Source organism: Gasterosteus aculeatus, chromosome 17, assembly GCF_964276395.1.
Source record: "Gasterosteus aculeatus chromosome 17, fGasAcu3.hap1.1, whole genome shotgun sequence".
NCBI lineage: Eukaryota > Metazoa > Chordata > Actinopteri > Perciformes > Gasterosteidae > Gasterosteus > Gasterosteus aculeatus.
Window position 1 is genome coordinate 17,155,227 of NC_135705.1, and position 19,622 is coordinate 17,174,848.

General features: G+C 47.9%; 1 protein-coding gene across 11 annotated transcripts; it reads right to left on the reverse strand.

The window, feature by feature from the left end:
• Positions 1-141: 141 nt before the first annotated feature.
• Positions 142-19,483, reverse strand: LOC120835465 (death-inducer obliterator 1). 11 transcript variants are annotated; one of them, XM_040204423.2, is made up of 17 exons: positions 19,126-19,483; positions 17,672-17,764; positions 16,635-16,734; positions 15,239-16,361; positions 14,175-14,556; positions 12,952-13,308; positions 11,331-11,583; positions 8,415-8,970; positions 8,168-8,327; positions 7,932-8,048; positions 7,651-7,812; positions 7,206-7,362; positions 6,627-7,110; positions 6,223-6,370; positions 6,017-6,106; positions 5,736-5,928; positions 142-4,991 (listed from the first exon to the last, which is right to left on the reverse strand). In XM_040204423.2, the coding sequence occupies exons 3-17, from the start codon at positions 16,714-16,716 to the stop codon at positions 703-705; spliced, it is 8,553 nt and encodes a 2,850-aa protein (XP_040060357.2). In that variant the 5' UTR covers positions 16,717-16,734; positions 17,672-17,764; positions 19,126-19,483; the 3' UTR covers positions 142-702. The 11 variants fall into 11 exon arrangements, with proteins under 11 accessions (XP_040060357.2, XP_040060359.2, XP_040060360.2 ...); XM_040204425.2 differs by having other exon boundaries at positions 16,635-16,737; positions 19,126-19,354; XM_040204426.2 differs by having other exon boundaries at positions 19,162-19,325.
• Positions 19,484-19,622: the final 139 nt, after the last annotated feature.

The following is a 19,622-nucleotide window of genomic DNA, read 5'->3' on the forward strand; positions in this document are numbered from 1 at the left end:
TAAGTGCTGTGCACAGGACTCTGGGTCAGAATAGCCAGAGGAGCTGGCTGGATGTGAGCCCGAGCATTTCCACATTTCACTTTCAGACCGAAACTTGAATCACACGTTACCATTTAAAAAACATGACAGCAGAAATACGCATTTAATCAACCGGGTTTAATTGGTCGAGCTCAAACAAAATCAGGACATTTCATTTACAACCATAGATGGGATCATGTGTTCTGTAGATAAGTGGAACCTTCCAGTTCTGCTGGACGTATTAACACAGTTAACAGTGTTTGCTTCACCGCCACATTATCCATCTCAGATATATGGCTTTTATTTTCTCTACTTAGAAAAGTATGATTAAAAACAGTATATACACAAATACATTCATATTTACATATTGCAAATGGTGTGTTACTCGGTTACATTATTAAAAAAAAAAAAACTGCTTGGACAGGAGAAAAGTACATGTAATAAGATTCAGTAGCCTACTTAATACAGCTTGAAGACAAGCAACTTAGATCGCCCTCAGATTTTTTTTTTCTTGAAATGTGATAAAACAAAGTTAGAAACCTTTAAGTGACAAAAAGAATACAAACATTGTCATATTTTAGTTTTTTCCTAATACGAACACGTGTGGAAATTTAACCAAATACTGCTCATCTACATTTACAGTGATACAACTGGTGATGGATTGTAGTGTCTATAAAGCAGAGACTAGGACATGTTCTTGTCAGTTTCTGCAGTTTTCTCTACCTTCCTGGTTGGATCATTTTTACTGTCTTTTTTCTCCTCCCTCTTGTCTTTGCTTCGGCTCCTGTCCCGACGATCCCGGTCCTTGTCTCTGTCTTTCTCCCGATCCTTGTCTCTGTCTTTCTCCCTCTCCTTGTCTCTGCCCCGGTCTTTCCCCCGGTCTCTGTCCCTCTCCCGTTCTCTGCTCCGGGATCTGTCCCGTCTCCTGTCTCGGTCTCGGTTCCTCGCTCTGTCGCGGTCAGAATCCCTTCGGTCAGAATCCCTGACTCTGTCCCTTTCCCGGTCTCTCTCCCGCTCTCTCCTTTTGTCTGTGTCTTGATCTCTATGACGCTCTCCCTCCGTCTCCCTGCGCCTCTCACCCTCCCTCGCTCTGCTGCGGTCTCTTTCTCGGCCCCGCACTGGATCGCGGTCTCTCTCCCGGTTACGCTCGGAATCCTGATCTCTTTCTTGAGGACGCTCCGAATCTATGTCTCTTTCTCGAGGACGCTCCGGATTCTGATCCCTTTCTCGAGGACGCTCCGGATTCTGATCCCTTTCTCGAGGACGCTCCGGATTCTGATCCCTTTCTCGAGGACGCTCCGGATTTTGATCTCTTTCTCGGGGACGCTCCGAAGCCTGATCTCTTTCTCGGGGACGCTCCGAAGCCGGATCTCTTTCTCGGGGACGCTCCGAAGCCTGATCTCTATCTCGGGGACGCTCCGAAGCCTGATCTCTTTCTCGGGGACGCTCCGAAGCCGGATCTCTTTCTCGGGGACGTTCTGAAGGCGGATCTCTTTCTCGAGGACGCTCCGTAGCGGGATCTCTTTCTCGAGGACGCTCCGTAGCGGGATCTCTTTCTCTAGGACGCTCCGTAGCGGGATCTCTTTCTCTAGGACGCTCCGTAGCGGGATCTCTTTCTCGAAGACGCTCCGTAGCGGGATCTCTTTCTCGAAGACGCTCCGTAGCGGGATCTCTTTCTCGAAGACGCTCCGTAGCGGGATCTCTTTCTCGAAGACGCTCCGTAGCGGGATCTCTTTCTCGAAGACGCTCCGTAGCGGGATCTCTTTCTCGAAGACGCTCCGTAGCGGGATCTCTTTCCCGAAGACGCTCCGTAGCGGGATCTCTTTCCCGAGGACGCTCCATAGCCTGATCTCTTTCTCTGTTTCGCTCCGGATCGCGGTCCCTTTCTCTGGTACGTTCCAGATCGCGCTCTCTGTCTCGGCTACGCTCTGGATCACGGTCTCTTTCCCGGATTCGCTCTGGATCGCGGTCCCTTTCTCTGACTCTATCCCACTCTCGCTCTCTACTCCACCGCTTGCCTTGTCCCCTGTCCCATGGTGGCCGTCCGGGGTGGGGGACTTCACGCTCTCTTTCCCTACGGCACTCATCGGGAAGCTCCCTTTGCCTCTCTTCTGGGGGTTGTGGAGGACCAGGAGCAGGTTCTCTGTGCCCTCCTTCAAAGCGACTAAAGCGATCTCCGATGCGTGGGTCCAATTCCTCTCGGTTAGTGCTGCTCCTTCTCCTCATTTCAGGAGAGTGGCGGCGCCAGGGTTCGTCCCGGAGCATATCCGGACTATGGGCTCCCATGCGACTTGGGGGACCTATGGGAGCCTCTGGAGGAGTTGGCAACAAGGGCCCACTGTGGCGAACAGGTCTAGCCTCATCAGAGTGCCTATCTAAACGGTACCGCTCGGATCCTCCAAAGCGCTGAGGCGGGTGGGGTCGATTCTCCTGAGGGAGGGGTCCTCGGTGCTCTTCAAACGATCCTCGATGTGTCGGTGGGGAGTGTAGTCTGGAGCTTTCGTACTGGTTGTGTGGATTGAAGTGCTGTCCGCTCATCTCCCCGCTGGAAGGAGGCCCTCGTCTGTCCTCATACTGGTTAGGTGTAGGTCCCCGGTATGCTGGACCTGGCGGGGGACCCTGATTGTCTTTAAAAATATGGAGAGGGTTTGGATTCTGGTCCACACTTTGCTTGAAAGAATTTGAAATATCTCTGCTGTAGTGTTCTGCAGGGCCTCGAGGTTGGTCTACAATCGGGGGTTGAGCCCCACGGTCACTGTACTGAGCTGGCGGGGGACCCCTGGGCCCTGGGAAGTGGGAAGGAGGAGGCAGCCGGTTTTCAAAGGGACTGGGAGGTGGCCCTGTGAAAGGTGGGGGAGGACCTCTGTTTGCAGGGAAATTAAATGGCGGTGGGGGACCAGCGAATCTTGGTGGAGGTAAACTGTTCTGTCCATCAAAAGGAGGTGGGGGGAGGCCTGGAGGGAGGCCTTGCTGTCCTATGTGCTGTTGGGGAATGGGGGGATTGAACATTTGAGGAGCAGGGCCTCTCTGGGCCATTGGAGGGAATGGTGGTGGTCCTCTGAGTGGCATGATGTTCTGAGGTGGAGGTCGAGGAGGCGGATGCTGCTGTTGCATTGGGGGTTGGGAGCCTGGCCACTGGTTCTGATAGGGAGGGTATGCAGTTGGCGGCGGACCATATTGCTGGCTGTTATCAACCGGCATGGGGAGAGGACCGCGTACAGGGGGAGGAACATGCATGGGTGGAGGGGGTCTCTGCATAGGAGGGCCTGACATTGGGGGGAGACCTTGCATGGGTGGAGGCATAGACATCGGAGGAGGCCTTATCATCACGCTTTGTCCCTGCATCGGATGGAGTGGGGGGAAGTTGGATGATGGGGGAATGTCAGCTGGAGCTCTGTACTCACTGTCATACCCGGACATGTGACGGGGCAAGTGATAAGGCTCAAGCGACTTGGGAGACTCAGTCATTGTTGTGTTCTGAGTGAGTACTGGGATTGTGGAGGTGTCATCATAATAACTATGGCTTGATGCATCTTGGCTGTTCTCCTCATAATCAGATTCTTCACTAGCTTTTAAAATACTGGCGGCGTTGGGCCAAATACTATACTTGTCCAGCTCAGTTTCCGCCTTGATTGGCTCAGCTTCCTCCGTTTTCACCTCGTCCTCAATCATGTAGTTTACCTCCATATCAGGTTCCACCTCCTCTCCTAATAACGGAATTGCTACCTCCTTCTCGTCAGACTGCATGAAGGGTAACGTCTCACTTTTCACTTCCTCGCGAGGCAGCGCTGTATCCGTGCCTGCTGAGGATTGTGGGAGTTCAGTTACATCTGATTGCACAGGTGCTTGAACTACAGCTTGAGGGAAAGGACCAGAATCCTCCATCAAAGCAGATGTTTCCTCTTGATCTTCAGGTTCATCCGACGGTTTCCGGCCCGACGCGGCCTGGCGAGGATCCCTGCTTTGTCGGGGATCCCGGTTTTGGTTGATCAAGGGAGTTACCGATGAAGACTTCACTAGCTCTTCGACCTTTTTGCCAAGCTGTAAGAGCTGAGTATTTGCCAAAAGAGATTTGGTAGGTTGACTAAAGAGTGTGTCGGAAAGTGACAATGAGGCTTTCCCCATAGAAGACGTGGGCTGTTCTACCTGCTTCTGGAACACTTGCTCCCCGATCTTTTTAAGGTTCTCCAAGATTTTTTGTGGATCAGTTAGAGATTCAGTTGCAACCTGAACTTGACCTGGTACTACAGGTTTGACATCTTCAAAAATTGAGTCATCCTCTGGGTCATACGCCACATCGTCACATTCATTTGTCCCCAAATCAAACTGCTTAGAGACGTCAGGTTTGCTTACTACCTCAGCAGGCTTCTTAGGCGCACTGTAGCCCCGGCCTGGGTCATACTCCTCTTCTGGATCATACGGCCGGTCATCTTCATCTACCTCCACTTGTTTCCCTTTAGAACTCTGTGCAAACTGCTGCACAATAGGGTCTAGCATGCTAGTGCTCTGCATGGGGAGTTCCCCACCCTGATCAGACGGAGAGTTGGACGCCTCGGAGTCATGACTCTTCTTCCCAAAAAGGGTTTTGAGGATGGTCTCAAGAGGAGTAGTAGTTGCAGCAGAGCTGGATGATGATGGAGAGTCCTTGCCAGTAGTAGTGGAGGTACTTGTAGCTCTGAGAGAGGATGCAAAGGAAAGGACTGAAGAGGTGGCCACACTGGTGCTTGAGGTCTCAGAGGAGTTGGGTGGAGGTGACCCCGGAGGAGTAGTGCTGAAGGGGATTTTAAGACTCTGCCGTGTGCTTCTTTCTGTTCTGACAGAAGGAGATGGCTTTGGAAGGCCAGTGTCGTCTGCTTCTTTGGTTTGAGTCTTTAAGCGTTTCTCCTCCATCTCCAATGGTGCACCGCTGCGCTTTCGGTCCTTCTGGCAGATCAGGAGCCCCAAGAGGAGGTTGGGACGAGCTGGTTCAAGCCCTGTAAAACGGACAAAGAAAAATCTTAGTTCACATTCAAATCTTTGTCTAACTGATTCAAGACATACAGATCTTCTTTCAATTAAACTACTAAAATAAAATTATGAAGTATTTCTGACTTCAGGTGAAATGAGAGCCTCTTAAAATGTCCCCCAATAAATAAATAAAAAATGAGTTGCACAAATAGCTTCATCGGATATAAAGACAAAGTTTTCTCCAACATAGAATTGGATACAACAAATAGTAGTGGTAGAAATGTGCGGTAGTGCTGTTAATTAGCAGCCATTAAAAGTGTTGAATTTTTTTTTTTAAAAGTGAAAAACATGTTGACTTTAAGTCAAGAAAAATCTTGCATTAAATATTGTCTTTATCACAGCTGTATAACAGCAATATTGATGTTCCGTTTAATTATGTAGGAGCCAAGTCTTAACAAACAACAGGCTGAGACTGGACTCAGATGGCACCAACCTGCGATGCAAACTTCCTTTATTGGAAATGTGTGATACAGAGTCAGTTGTACAGGAGAGAGCACAGCAGCTGTTAGGAGTGCGTGTAACTCAACATGGAATGTGAGTGCCCCCTACAGTACAAACCCATGAACCAACAAACTCTCATTTCAACCTGAGTCCTGCATTACACTAAATATACTCACCACAGACAAAAACAACACAACTTAACAGCACAATAAACAAGATGTGGCACAAGTGTCACCAAAAAGATTTTGCATCTCCTCGTAAACGCTTACCTGGCCCATCAAACGGTAAGAGTTTGGAGGGTAACGGGTCCTTTGAGCTCAGTGGGATGAGGTAGAGGTCTTTGATACGACGGTTGTTTTTAGCCACACCAAATCTTTTCCTGCTGCTAAAGTAAGAGAACAGAGAGACATACGCCACCTCCTCTTCCTCTGTGGCTGGATGGAAGCGGATCAGACAGAGCTCCTGCAAACGCACAGAAGCAGTATGTGAGCGATGCGAAGTCCTTGGAAGAAAGCAATTTTACACAGTTTTACTCCTCTCCCCAACAAACCTTGGAGAGCGAGGTTTTGAGTTTCCCAACGTAATCCCACACGGTGCTCGGACAAATCCGCCCTCCGACGTGGATGACGTCTGGCAAATCCTGCACAACATCGACGACACAGAGTTAGAGGCTCCTGCTTACATCTTCCCCTAAACTATTCGGAAATCACATCTGAAGTGAAGGGTCCGCCCCGATCACCGGGCTAAATCGCTAACCTCTTTCAAGTGCTCAAAGGATCCTGACACCAGATAAGCCTTGGTCACAAACTTGGCCACAGATTGCATGTCGATCAATCCTCTCCAGATCTTCTCTTGACCGTGGAGGAAGATCGCTGTCTCGCCATCGGGAGGAGGCTCAGATGTACTGTGAACAAAAACACTCTTCCTTTTAGAGACAACCCCAAATGCCGGTCTCAGGCGAGTATCCCCCCTTATTGTATAGGGGGCTTATCAGAGAGTAGAACAATGATGCTGGCAACCATACTGCACTGTACCACCACCAATCACGTAATATACGTATTATTCATGCAATTTAAGAACTCTATTTTAAAAAATACATACATACTGCTAACGAATGTTATTCTAATGTTAATATATAGAAGCGGGAGGAGATTGAGCACCTTGCTTTTGCGGTTTTGGACGCAGCGACTAAAGGCGGCGGAGCCGGGGGCATCGGCAGCGGTGCCTTGGGTGCCACATCCACCACGCCACCGACGGGAGCTGTGAGCGGCTCTGCTGAGGCGTTGGCGGGCTTCTCCGCAGCAGGGTAGCTGACGCTCACACCGGCGCTGTGCCTGGCCATGCGGGGGTCTCTGCGGCTGATGCTGACGGAGGACACGGTGGGCGCGATTGGGGTGGAGACCTGGGCCTGAGGTGCCAGCATACTGAAGTCCAGCTGCTGCAGCGATTCGGGGACAGCAGGCTCCATGTGGGTCGGGTAGGACGGAGGGTCCTGGTGCTGGTGAGCCGGCGGGACGTGCGCGTGGCCGGCTTGAGCCGCGTCCCCCGACCTCGACAGATGCTGCTCTTGTCGGGCGGGTCGAACGTCAGGCTTCTTTGTCAGTTTAGCTTTCTTGGCTGAAGGCTCATCTTCCGTCTTCTGACCTGGAGGGCGAGATGGAAGGAGTTGCACCCGTTACGTCTGTATACCAAACCCAAAAGAGTTCACCCCCAGCCCTTGTCTCGTGCATCATATCCACCTGTGCATATTTTACAGTTGAGGTCAAACAGGTGAGTCCGGTGCTGAGAAGTGGTGTCTTTGAGCATGGTACCAAAAATGTCGAGCATTCCGCTGTTCCCCTCCGCAACGGAGGGCTGGGCCGAGGCCGAGGGAGCGGCGCCACCCTCATCTGGGTCCTGTGGACACGGAAAAGAGGACCTCCGTCAACACCGGAACAGAGGGCGGTCGTTCCCGTGACACACAGAATTCTGGATGGCTAATGTAGATGCGAGTGGGTCTGAAGCCCAACGGTGAGGAAGAAAGACAAAGCTTCAGTAGGAGAGGAAATGAACAGGATAGCTGGCGAGATGTGTAACCCGCCGCGCCTTGGCTACTAGGTCTACTTTGTCACGTGCAACAGTTTGTTAGTTAGCAAAGAGGAACAATGTGTGAAAGTTAGAAGAGGACAGCATGCCACCACTTACTGCAGCAGAAGCCATGCGAGAAGCAGAAGTGGCGGCAGAGTTACATACATCGGTGTCAGACGTGGGCGGGGCGTCCTCCATGTCCATGCTATGCGGGCCCGCATCATGCCGGTTGCCCAGTTTGGAGTGTCCCGAATGGGCCCTTGCGCCGGGAGACTGGCCCTGCGGGGGGGACAACCGATTACGCTGAAGCAACACGATACATCCTGGAGGGCAGCAAGCTCTCTGGACCTGAAGGTGACCCGTGTCCGGTGTGTCAGCAAAAGGGAAGTAACATTTACCTCTGCAGCGTCCGGCTTCTTCCACTCGGATATCTCCTTGGAAAGCAACTCTTCCGCACTTAGTCTCACCAGTCTGAAGGGGCTGACCTCCCCGCCCACCACCCTGTAGAACAGGCCCTGAGGCAAACGCAACGGACGGGTCAGACCAACCGAGGCTCGTCACCTTGGAGGCGAATCCTTTCACATACGGAACACGGCCGGACAGTCCAAGCGCATGGATGTCCTCGTTGACTCACCTTGTTCTTGGGGTCTTTCAGGTTGAACATGAGGGACCGGTACTTGTTCTTGTACCTGCTGTCGGTGTTAAGACAGAGGTTGAACATTTCCTTCTCGATGGCGACCGACAGCTTCGCCACCTCGGTCTCCGTCTTCTTCAGGTCGTCACTGTCGCTCACCCTGGTGGAAAGGCACACGACAACGCTTTAAGAAGGCGGCCAGGCAAACAAACCATCGCACCTTTGGCGAAGGGGGGGGGGCTCTCACCTCTTGTAGATGATGTCCGTCAGCGAGCGGCGGATGTTCGTTCTCATCTGGTTGTTGGGCGGCTGCTGCATGCTGGACGCAGGGGGCGCCGACGCGGCCGAATGTGGCGGCCTGGAGGTCGAGGAGTGGCTGGAGGGAGCGGTGTGGATCGGAGATGTCGGTCCTCGGGGGGAGGCGGTGGACTTGCTCGGGGAGGGGACCTCCTTTTGCTGCGGAGCCTTCTTGGGAATGGTGAAGTTGGACTTGGTGACTCTCAGGGCTCCCGTGACGTGGATGGGACCGGGAGGGAAGCGGGAGGGAGCGCGGGCCGGCGCCTGGCCTGGTTTCTTTGACTTTGCTGCAGTTTTGCCGGAGGGAGCCGCAGGTTTCTTGGACACCTTTGAGCCGGGGGCCTGAGGAGAAGGCTTCCTGCCCTTCGGGGGGACCTTTGCTGCTTTGGCAGTCGGGGACTTCTTGTTTCCTTTGACCGGTGTGGGGGATGCAGGTAGAAGATCCTCAGGAGTCGGGTCCTTCTCTTTCTGTTCCTTCTCACTCGGCTTGTCTTCTTTAGGGGGGGCTGGAAACCAAGAACACAGATCAAACCTTTAATAAAAAATATATATATAAACCACCATTTATAAGGCGAGCAGATACAACATGTAGCGGGCAAGTGTTTTATCACAGGTATACGTCCAATATCAGGAGACACTGCAGCATTGTTGGTCAAAATAAATGAATGTTACGCAAGTGTACGAGCTAAACACACTGCAATAAAACACAAAGTTGACAAGTGGGCTGTTAAAAGGCCCGTTTATTTGAAGCAGTGGATGGCAGATACATTATGTGCTTCATGTAGGTCCATTTGAGAAAAATATATATATTCTCAATAATTATTAAACTGGCATTATTTCAAATCCCTGAGTTAATCTATCACTACTACTCCATTCACATAGATCAGAAAGGAGATGTGGAACTGATGAGTCTTGTGCAAAATGATAAATGAAAAAAACAAAAAACTGACCACTCTACTTCTCTCATTGCTCCTCAAAATGTTAAATTAAGCATTCATTACTATCAGAACTTTAACTACTAACCATTGCTGATGGGACGAACTGGGGACCCTAACAAGATCTGAATCTTACAAATGCTTCTTTCATTTCAGTAAAACAAGGTCCAAATGAGCATTACATTACTTCAAACTATATTAGTGTGACAATACACAATTCTACCAGTCACGCGCAGATAACAGTTCAACATCCTTTATGTCCAAGTTCCATGTTAAAGCGGCCTGAGAACAAGTATTATCCCTGAACTATACACCCAAGCAAATGCATGAAACAACGTTGTGCAGAGCAGGCGTGGTGTGACTGAGCAACCAAAGTCAAACCATCTTCTGAAGACTGTCACAACCGACTGATCAATGAGCCATGATTTCCTCCTGTTGATCACATAATCAGTGGACGTACTGAGAAGCTTTTACTGGTTAACCCTGGATACCGTATCAATTAAGAGGTCTTCAATGGCCCTTTATCATAAAGGAGAGGTGAAACCAACTGTCCACATTTCATTGCAACAAACGTTCCCCTCGATACATATCAGATCTCATTAGGTGCAAGATGTGTGTGGGCAAACTGCAGCGTGGGTCCCCCTCTTCTGAATCTGTGGTCTCAGGCTTCAAGCTTCTGCCCTTCTGGACGCCCCTGCAGTATCTCCAGCCCGTCCGGTTCCCGCGGCAGAGCTTCGTTCCTTTTTCTTTCTCATCTGCATTCTGGGGGCTGCCGGGTGTCAAGTCTCCGACGTGTGTGCAGATTTATCAGTTGCATGTTTGTTTGTAGAGCTGAAGCGGCTAAGATATCCTACAGCAAGTCCACATTGCTCACATAATCAATCAAGGCATCCTAAGATCTGTTATATCACCTTTTATTTCAAAAGCCAGTTTCCCACGAGCACTTCTGCATTATATTCAATATGAATCAAAAACTTTCAAGTCAGCCTGTCACCCACAAAGTCAAGGGGTGGGGGGGGAGAACAAAGTTGTGCTTAAGAACAGTTCAATATGAACTGTTAACTTTATTAGCTCACAATAAGATGAGCAGATTTTGGGACACCTACCTGCTGGAGAAATGGAGTGCACCTTTTTAATGGGTCAACAGCTGAGGTGATGAACCCAGGAAGTGGAGAGACTTGTGTGGGCAACAAGAAATCATTCAAAAAAATACCCACTCACACCAGTCCACCCATCACACGTAGACATCTCACGGTAAAGCACAGGAGCTCTGACTTTTCAGACTGCGGCCTTCCTTGGAACTACAATGTGATCCTGCGGATGCTTTCATCTGCAACCCCGAACTCAAACTGAGGGGTTGAGTTTTGGGCTTTCAAAAAAAGTAATGCAACTCGGGAAACTTGTTTTTAGATCCCGAAAGAAGAAGAGTACAGCTGCAGCCTACACTTCCCATGATACTTCAGCAACGTCGTTACAGCCTGAATGCCTCAAGCTTCTGCCTTTGGTTAAAAAAGCAGGCATTGTTTTAATTCCCAAGCTGAGTCAACACTGGTGACATCACAGCCATAGGAGACATTATGCAATAGTGCTCACATGCTTAGTATATGATAATATTATTATTAAAAAAGGTGCAACCTGTAGAGTGCCTTCCTTTCCAAATGAATGTTCTGGATTATTGAATACTTACCAAAAGCCACAATCACCACTTACCTTCTTTCCACAGCTGCTAATATTTCACTGAGTGACAAAACCTTTACATAATCAAAATCACAACACTTTGCAAAACGCAGAGGTCACCTCCTGACACTCGTGTTTGTCTCAACACGGATCACTTCTAGAATTATGTTAGCACCACATCAACCGCATTTATAATAGTAAAAATAAACACTGTGGTTTCAACAACAGCCCCAGACCGTCAAAGAGATACATACACTTTTTGTTTAACACTGTTGGTGATATGGGTGTAGTCTTTTCTGGTGTCACTGCAATGTAATTATGGTCGCTGGACCAGGACGCAGTGGCCGGCGGGGGCGGGTGTTCCTCAGCATGCTCGTCTTCGCCGTCATCGTCTGGATCAGCGCTGTGGTCTTCCTCGCTCTCCGACTCCTCCTCCTCCGCCTCCTCCTCCTCGGACTCCTCATCCTGAGTTTTCTTCTGCGTCCTCCTCCTGCCAGCGACGCTCTTCTGGGTGGACAGAAGGAAACACACATTCAGGCCTTTTAGGAACGGCACCCAGCGAGCAGCGTTTGATAACATTACAGCTCGCACGGAGACATGATTGACTTCTCCCAAGGAAATTCCACCAAATGCCCAGAAAATATGTACATGGGATACAAATGCCAATTAACCCTTATGGTCCAAGTGTGAACAGTGTGCCCAGTATAATCCAGACTACATTCATAGCATTAGTGCAAAGGCAGAATTCTACTTGGCTCTGCAGGAAAATCTGGACATATTTCTAAGACAAATGTATGCAATTCAATAAATTATTTTAGGCAGGTCCATTTTAATGGTCTGGGGATGCAAAAGGTCCATTTCAGACCCCGACTTTAGAAACCTGCATTATAAAGTAAGCTCAACCCTGTCTGCTGGGGGTTTCAGAGTAATGAGCGCACATGGTTGCTAACCGGGGGACTGTTTAATACATGTAGTTGCAGGTCAGTATTTGGCTAATAAGAGTGAGCTCACAATCTGAACTGTGCAAAACACTAATAACAGCAAAAGCAAGGATACTTACTATAGAGGTGGTCCTGTATCGTTCATATCTCCGTACCTACAGTTATTCCCCCCTGTGCGGCTACTATGACAAATATGAGTGACACCGGGCATATGAAATACCGACTAGGAATTAGAAACAATATAAATGTACCGTTTCTGTTGAATTTAATAAAACAGGCTTATCAGCTGCCATCACGAAGCTGAATCTGGATCATGAATGACTTTTACAACCCATAAAGTGGAATCTAGAAAAAATAATTTTTACTTCAGTAAAAATCCCCACGCATTCTTCAACAGACGTGACTGGCTACGACATTTTACCTTATTGAAACTGTTAATAACGTGTTAATTCAATCTGCAGGCATGCAGTGCTTTTGTCCATTTCCCAATCCACTGAAGTCGAACTGCAGGTGACCATTGGGATTCAATCGGTAACCGTGAGTCAGCTTAGAATTACACCAAATTTAGGTTGCTCACCCACTAAATGTGCCTGTTAAGCATCAAGCATTTGAGAGCAACAGTTAATCTTTCTGAAGCACTAAGATATAGACCTGAAAGTGGAATTCATACCTTTTTAAAATTCAGAATATGACAATCATAACCATGTTAAAAACAAGGTATGGATTGATGTACAGAAATTCATGTTGGTCTTCTGATGCACCAAGCAATGTGACATCAAAACACAACATTTTTACACAACACCCTCAAAAGATGATAAAGACTTAAGATCAAGAAGTCTGAACTTCACCCGTTTATACCTCCGCTACAACGCACTCCCTTTCTCATGGTGAACATAACAGGCCAAACTAAACATTACCACGGGGTCCAAGTTACCTTTGGTGCCGCTGTGGTCTTCTGAGCCTTGGCCGCGTCCTTCTGCTTGGGCTCGTCGGTGATGGACTTCATGGCTGCAGCCGCATGTCTCAGGATACAGCCGTTGCCGCAGTAGACAGAGTCCGGCTGGGCATTATTCTCACAGCCGGGCCCAATACATTTGGGGAGGGCCGAGTCCTCGGCCTCCTTCCCCATTGGGGCCTCCGCCGTCGGTGTGGTCTTCACCTCCACGCTGGAGGCCACTTTCTCCTCGGCATCTGCCGCCGCCGCCTTCTGGTCCGCTTTGCCTGCTGCCTTCTTGTCGGCGGTTGCAGCTGCTTTCTGGCCTGCTTTTGGCTGCGCTGGCTGCTGCAGGGCCTGCTCCACGTCAGCACACAACAAAAAGAGCTAATGACGAGCAAATCCATTTTCACAGGGATTGCAAAAATAGAAGAGTTAATAAGCTAATTGATGCCGTTGCTAAACTTTAGCCATCATTTTCCTTACAAAGATTTGGGGATCTCTAAAAACAACGAAACCACACGAGCAGACGCCAATCACAGTATTAGCTTATGAAGATTAAATCAAAATGACAATATGACCTAATGACATTTTCAAATCATAGGAAGATAAAGATAAAAATATTTCAGATTAAATGTTATTGTACTGGGAGACATTCTTACTTACACATAATATCCTACAGACATACGGAACCTGTTGTTTCGTGCAGATCGAAAATCATACCATAATCATGTTTTTTAATAAGAATGGTGATTTATAAATAGTCCTCTTAATATAGGGAATCATATCGCAATTGGAACATCGAAATGAACTCGTTCAAAATTATTCACAAGTTAAGTAATGAAGCAATGTACTCAAATGAATGTAAAAATGTAACTTTTCAACCATTAAAATTCTTTAACAGTAACTGGTGAAATTAACCTAAATTTGGTGTAAATATGAATGTTGATGGCATCAAATATTTAACAATAGCATCATATTAACTTTAAATTAGACAGCACATTGCATAACACAAGTAACTAGTTAATATGGGCTCTACTGATACTATACATCCTAATGATTTGTATCGGACTGTTGTGAAATAAGTTAGATAGTGTTTTATTCTCTTTGGACCCGAGGATGGTTGAGCAGACGCTAAGTCCTTTTTCAACAATAAAAGACCTAGATTTATATTGCTTGACGCACAGCTCAAAGCCTTTAAGTTGAGATCAGTTGTAACCTACCGGCTGAAAGATCTTGATCTTCTTTTTCCCCGTTGGGTTCGTAGCTTTCTCTATCCGGCCTTTGATGCCAATGTCCTCTGCTCCCTTCTCTTCAGCTCCAGTGAAGGAAGGAGCGGCCGCCAAAGCCTGAACAGCTGCAAGACTGACGTCGGTTTTCTCGGCAGAGGTCCCGGCAGACAGCGTCGTGGCTTTGGGCTTCTCGGGATCTGTACTTGTAGAGAGGACGGACGTGGCTGGTCTCACCACCTGGTTTTTCTTGGCGGTGCAATTAGGGCAGATGTAGTCCTCGCCATTTCTCTCCATCAGGCGGCCGCGAGCCTCAGTGATGCCTACGCAGTCTCCGTGGAACCACTCCTCGCACCGGTCGCAGCAGATCATGAACCTAGAAGAGCACGGAATATTCATAGTGCCACACGTCTTCAAAGATTCACAAAAACGGTCTGCCGTCCCGTATGGAGTAGATTACAGATACATGTGGAGACGTGGAATCAGACAGTGGGGGTGGCTGACAAGGTGAAGACATACTATTAGCGTAGGCATACATGGCCAATAAAGCTGATTCTGCTATAATGAAATGCAGAAAAGGCCTAAACATTAGCATAATGCATTTTATTAAATTATTAACACTGGGCGCAGTAAACACAAGTCAAAGCATTAATACAGCAGCTAAGATATACAGTGAAGTAAAGGTGTCCAGAGCAGAAAATGAAATAGTTTCCGCTCCACTAGGCTTTCTTGACGGAGCCTAGTGTGCTTTGAGGGGCTGTTGGGGAACGCTCACACACACACACACACACACGGCTCTTTGTGCCGCACTAACATGACGCTTACAGGCGATTACGGCGTGGGCCGTCACACCAGGACAACACCGTTAGTTCTGACGCCACTTTTGCCGTAGCTTGCACCGTTAGCCGGGATAGCAGCCGGCTATGGCTCCGACTCGGCCACAGCCACGTTAAGAGGCAATAGAAATGCTCCAGATGTCGTAAATAGCACTTTAAAAAAGGACCCGTGTGTAAACTAGAGCTGGATCTATGGAGAGAAATGAAATGCATGTACATTACCTTTTGTTGTGTTTCTGCCGACAGATGCAGTAAAGTGCGTTGGGGTCATAACCTCCCTCGTCGGAATCGATGGATGACGATGACGAGGAGGAAGACGAAGATGTTGAGTCATTCTCATCATTGTCCTCTTGTGTTTGAGGCTTGTGCGTCATTGCAGCGCCTTGGGTGGCTTTAGGCTTGGTTTCTCTCTTGACAGGAGTGGGGACTTTGTTGCCGGCGGTAACAGAAGCAGCAGCTGCAGCAGCAGCAGACCCTTTGACGGGGTTTGCACCCTTATTGGCTGCTCTCTTTTTATTGACATATGTTCTTATCGGCCCACGTTTGACCAACAAGGCTGCAGGATTGTCCGGGCTTTCATCGTCCGTCTCATCGCTGGTCTCATCTTCCGTTTCCACTTTGTCATCGTCCTCAGCATGTTCGGCCTTCTGCTCGACATCCTCCTTCCTGTCAGAGTCCTGCTCTGCCGGAAGCTGCTCTGCGTTAGTGCTTACTAAAACTTCTGGAGCGAGAGAAGTCTCGTCTTTTGTCTCCATGTTATCCATCAACTCTTCTTTCTTAGCAGCGCCTCTGCTGTCCTCCTCGTTGTCGGAACTCCCCTCATTTTTAACAGCCGCCCCACCGCCGCCGCCTCCTCCTCCTCCGCCTCCTCTGGTCCGCCTGCCCCCCCGACCTCTCCTCTGGATCGGCTTCCTTGCGCCACTTCTCGTCCTCCTTTCTGGCGACTCCACCTTGTCCTCCAGAGCCTTGGTGTCAGCGTTACCGTCGAAGCTGGCCTCCGAGGCCGTCTCCGCGTCGGTCGGGGTTTGGGAAGGAGGGTCGCCGCTTTCCAGACTGGGAGGGGCACTTTTTCTCTGAGCTCTCTTGGCGGTCGAGAGGAATTCCTCTAGTTTGTCCGTGCGCTTTGGCTGCCTGCCGCTGCGACGCACGGGACAGCGGCTATCGGGACTATCGGTTGCCGCCTCCACTGGCATTTCTCGTTTTGCAACAGTTGACCGTCGAAAAGACCACGTCTTCTTTACTTCAGTGTTGGCCCTGGTGGATTTATTTTCAGGCTCCTCTAATGTCTCTTTGGCCACATTCTTGCTTTCTGTCGGAATCTGCTCTTCAGCCCCTTCTTCGAACCCTGTGAACAAACAACCAAAGGAGGCTGTGGGCAGAACAGATGGCATGCAACAGAACTACACAGCAAAGAATAAAATACCAATTGTTTTGTGATCAAACATACCAACAAATCAAAGCAAATCTGAAAATGATTGCGTGGCTACCACCCTTACATGTCCTACATTTTCACCCAAATTTAAAGTGATTTAAAACCGCATAGAACCAAAGTGTGCCCAGTAATACTACAAGGTCCCCGCCCATTTTCGTTGTGAGGGAAGAAGCTCAGCCAAGGTACCTTGAGAGCAGGCATCCATAGGGTGCTGACTCTGCTCTGGCTCAGGAGCTAGAGAGAGCTCAGGGCTCGCGTTCGCCTCCATAGATGATTGAGCCAATCACTACTTTCAAACAGATAGTCTACAGTTAAAAGAAGAGCACAAAAGACCAGCTATCAGTAATTCTTTGCATAATTTGGAAAATACTAAGAGGTGCCCGTTTTTTTATCAATTACGCAGTGCTGGGATGGCTCCATTTAACAAATGTGTAAATATACTTATTCCTATCACATCCCCATTCCAAACATGAACACTAAAGGTGTATTGCCACCATTCAGCAGAAGTTCAACAACTATTTGCCACCACCGATTAGCTGACCACCTTGTTACGGCTGCTACGAATGGGAAGAAAGGCTGCAATAGTAACGTGGAACTAAATTCACAAGCATCAGATGCTGAGGCTAGCACAAAATGAATACATCCTAATGCACTCAAAATATGACAGAATTTTCCATGTTTTTTGTCCATTTCATAGCTTTAAGAGACGCTCCAGTTCTTTCTAACCTACTGTGAGCTCATCTTGAAATAGTTGATAAATGAACCCGGCTGCCATTAACAAAGACATATAATTGCACAAATACTGTACTGGTGTATATTTCGGCCAATTGCAGAAAAGTTAAACATGGGAATTTGTGTTTGTGTTCACATCACATGCATACCCTCTATCTAATGCTGCAATAGAAGGTTGTCAGATACTGACACATTACCATTTCAAGTAAATTCAAACTTGATTTGTTTTACTTGGACCTCAATGTTTGTCATTTGTTTGTTTTGCCAATTGATTTGTACTTATTTTTAGATAATGCATTTAGGATCAGAACACCATCCTAATAATGAGGAAACAAGTACAGGACCATTTCCATTGTGGCCAAAAACTATTTGGAAGTGGTTAGTATATTGCGATTGGTTACTTACTATTGGTTACTTTAAACATGAACATTGTCCCACGTGAAACAATTCCCTAATTTGAGAGCAGATTAAAAAAAAGACGCCGTCTTTACCTGTGGTTCAGCAGCGATGATCAACAGTTGTTTTTCAAACAAAACAAAGGCCTTAAAGCAGAAATCATCAGTCTTGGTACAAGGTGAAAGAATCTGACGAGGAAAATAAAAAAATATATAGTTCAGCGAAGATGCAGTGAGGTCCTTTTTAAATAGTGAAAAGTAGCTAACGTGATGTTAAATTAACTGGAATATTGATCAATTCCACAACTGCTTCATTTACCTTTTAAATGTATACAATCAAAATATAAATACACCAAACAGATAGGAACTGGCACATAAGCGTTTAACCCATTGCATTAATTACTGTGTTGTTCAAAGTAACTGCAACTCAACGAACCAAAATATGCAGCAATTAGTAGCCAACTAATATAAATATTGCAATAATATAAAATACATAACAGTACAAAGCATGCCCGTATAACGGTCGTTATATACGCTTTTACATGAGCCTTGCACGGTACAACTAAACCAATCCAAACAAAGACCGAAGTGATTAAATCAGAATTCTTTTCGTGATCATCTGGTCACGACACCGTGCCACGTGAAGGGCAGGAGAACTGTCGCCACGAAAGGAGGGAGAGGTGCGAAACGAAGACCGGACATTAGAGTCCTGCAGACACACCGGGGACATCCACCTTCATGCGCAGACTCCACGGTGCATGTTGACGCACCGATGCTATGGTTGCATTTGGCGTGTGGGGGGTCCAGCGATGGCTGCTCGACCCCGGAAGGGGGAGGCAAGGGGCCTCGGGTGCGCAACCATATCGCTACTAAAAATATATATGTTCGATTCCAGTTCGAGTCATACCGTTTTCACAAGATCACCCGGTTACGGTGCACTAAACAGCCGGGACTAGGTAGGGCACATCAGACGAAAACTGTATTTTCGTGTAACCTCCTGCACACCGAAACAACCCGCGATGGCAACCTTCTAAACCTACTAAACGGCGCTCAACCGCTGTACCGTTAAACCACGAGCACGGTGGCCTAAATTGCGTCGCGCTGTTTGGAGGGGCACACTCCGTGTGATAACACAAACAAACATTTTAATGTATCGTCTCTTCGTTCTCGTCAGTTTTTGGGTGCATTTAACTATGCGTCGAAAAACGTGCACTCCTAGCAAGCTAGCGAGATGAGCTAACGCTATTAGCCACCGAGCATGGGCACGCAAACGACACAAATCAACCCGTGACGTTAGCTTAACCGTCGAAACGTATCCACGCACAACGAAACCGTACAAGGGGATATATTGGTTATGTTTAAAGTGCCTTATCCATCTAACCAAAGCGAATGCTCGTAGTCAAATTAGATGGCGTAGTTTGGCTGTAATTTGTAGTTATCGCTACAGCTAACGCTAACGTCAGGCGCAGCATAGCCCCGAATACCCGGTGGACAACGCCTGCAACAACAAAACGGAGACATTGCTGTAGCCACGAAATTAGTACACTCACATTAGCCAAAATAGTAGATGGTTGCCTTCCACCCACCTACACGCAAGAAATACAGATGATATGCCCTCGCTCTTCGGTCAGTCCTCCATTTTCCATTCCCGCTGGATCTAGCTAACTGACTGCGGCAGATGGCTGACGGCTTAGCGGATACCATCAGCGCGCCTGCAGCGCCGCCACTGGCCAGGAGGGGAACTGAGCCGCGACGCGCCACACCGCTTCTCCACATGGGGTTATCACCATAAAGTTAATACGTCGTTTCTAGAAGTCGTAGGTCGAAATTGGAATATTTGAATAGCGATTTACTTAACTTTGTGTGATGGAAACAGATTTGAATTAAATTGTAATTTGACTTAAGTCCAATCACTTCAATTATTTACTTAAGAACAGTCAGCGTGAAGCTGGCATTATATAGTCTCATAAAACATACTAAAATATTGGGATACAAATTGCACTGACTGTGACCAACAGATTCTCACGATTCAGGATTCATCAACTGA

What these genes read in the sequence shown, in the direction of transcription:
- LOC120835465 (XM_040204423.2), bottom strand. Translation starts at nt 16,716, where the DNA reads ATGGAGGCGAACGCGAGCCCTGAGCTCTCTCTAGCTCCTGAGCCAGAG. An exon ending in CTCGCATGGCTTCTGCTGCA is followed by an intron (nt 7,363 to 7,650) that starts GTAAGTGGTGGC and finishes CCGTGTCCACAG; the next exon opens with GACCCAGATGAGGGTGGCGC. An exon ending in CCTTTGAGCACTTGAAAGAG is followed by an intron (nt 6,107 to 6,222) that starts GTTAGCGATTTA and finishes GATGTTGTGCAG; the next exon opens with GATTTGCCAGACGTCATCCA.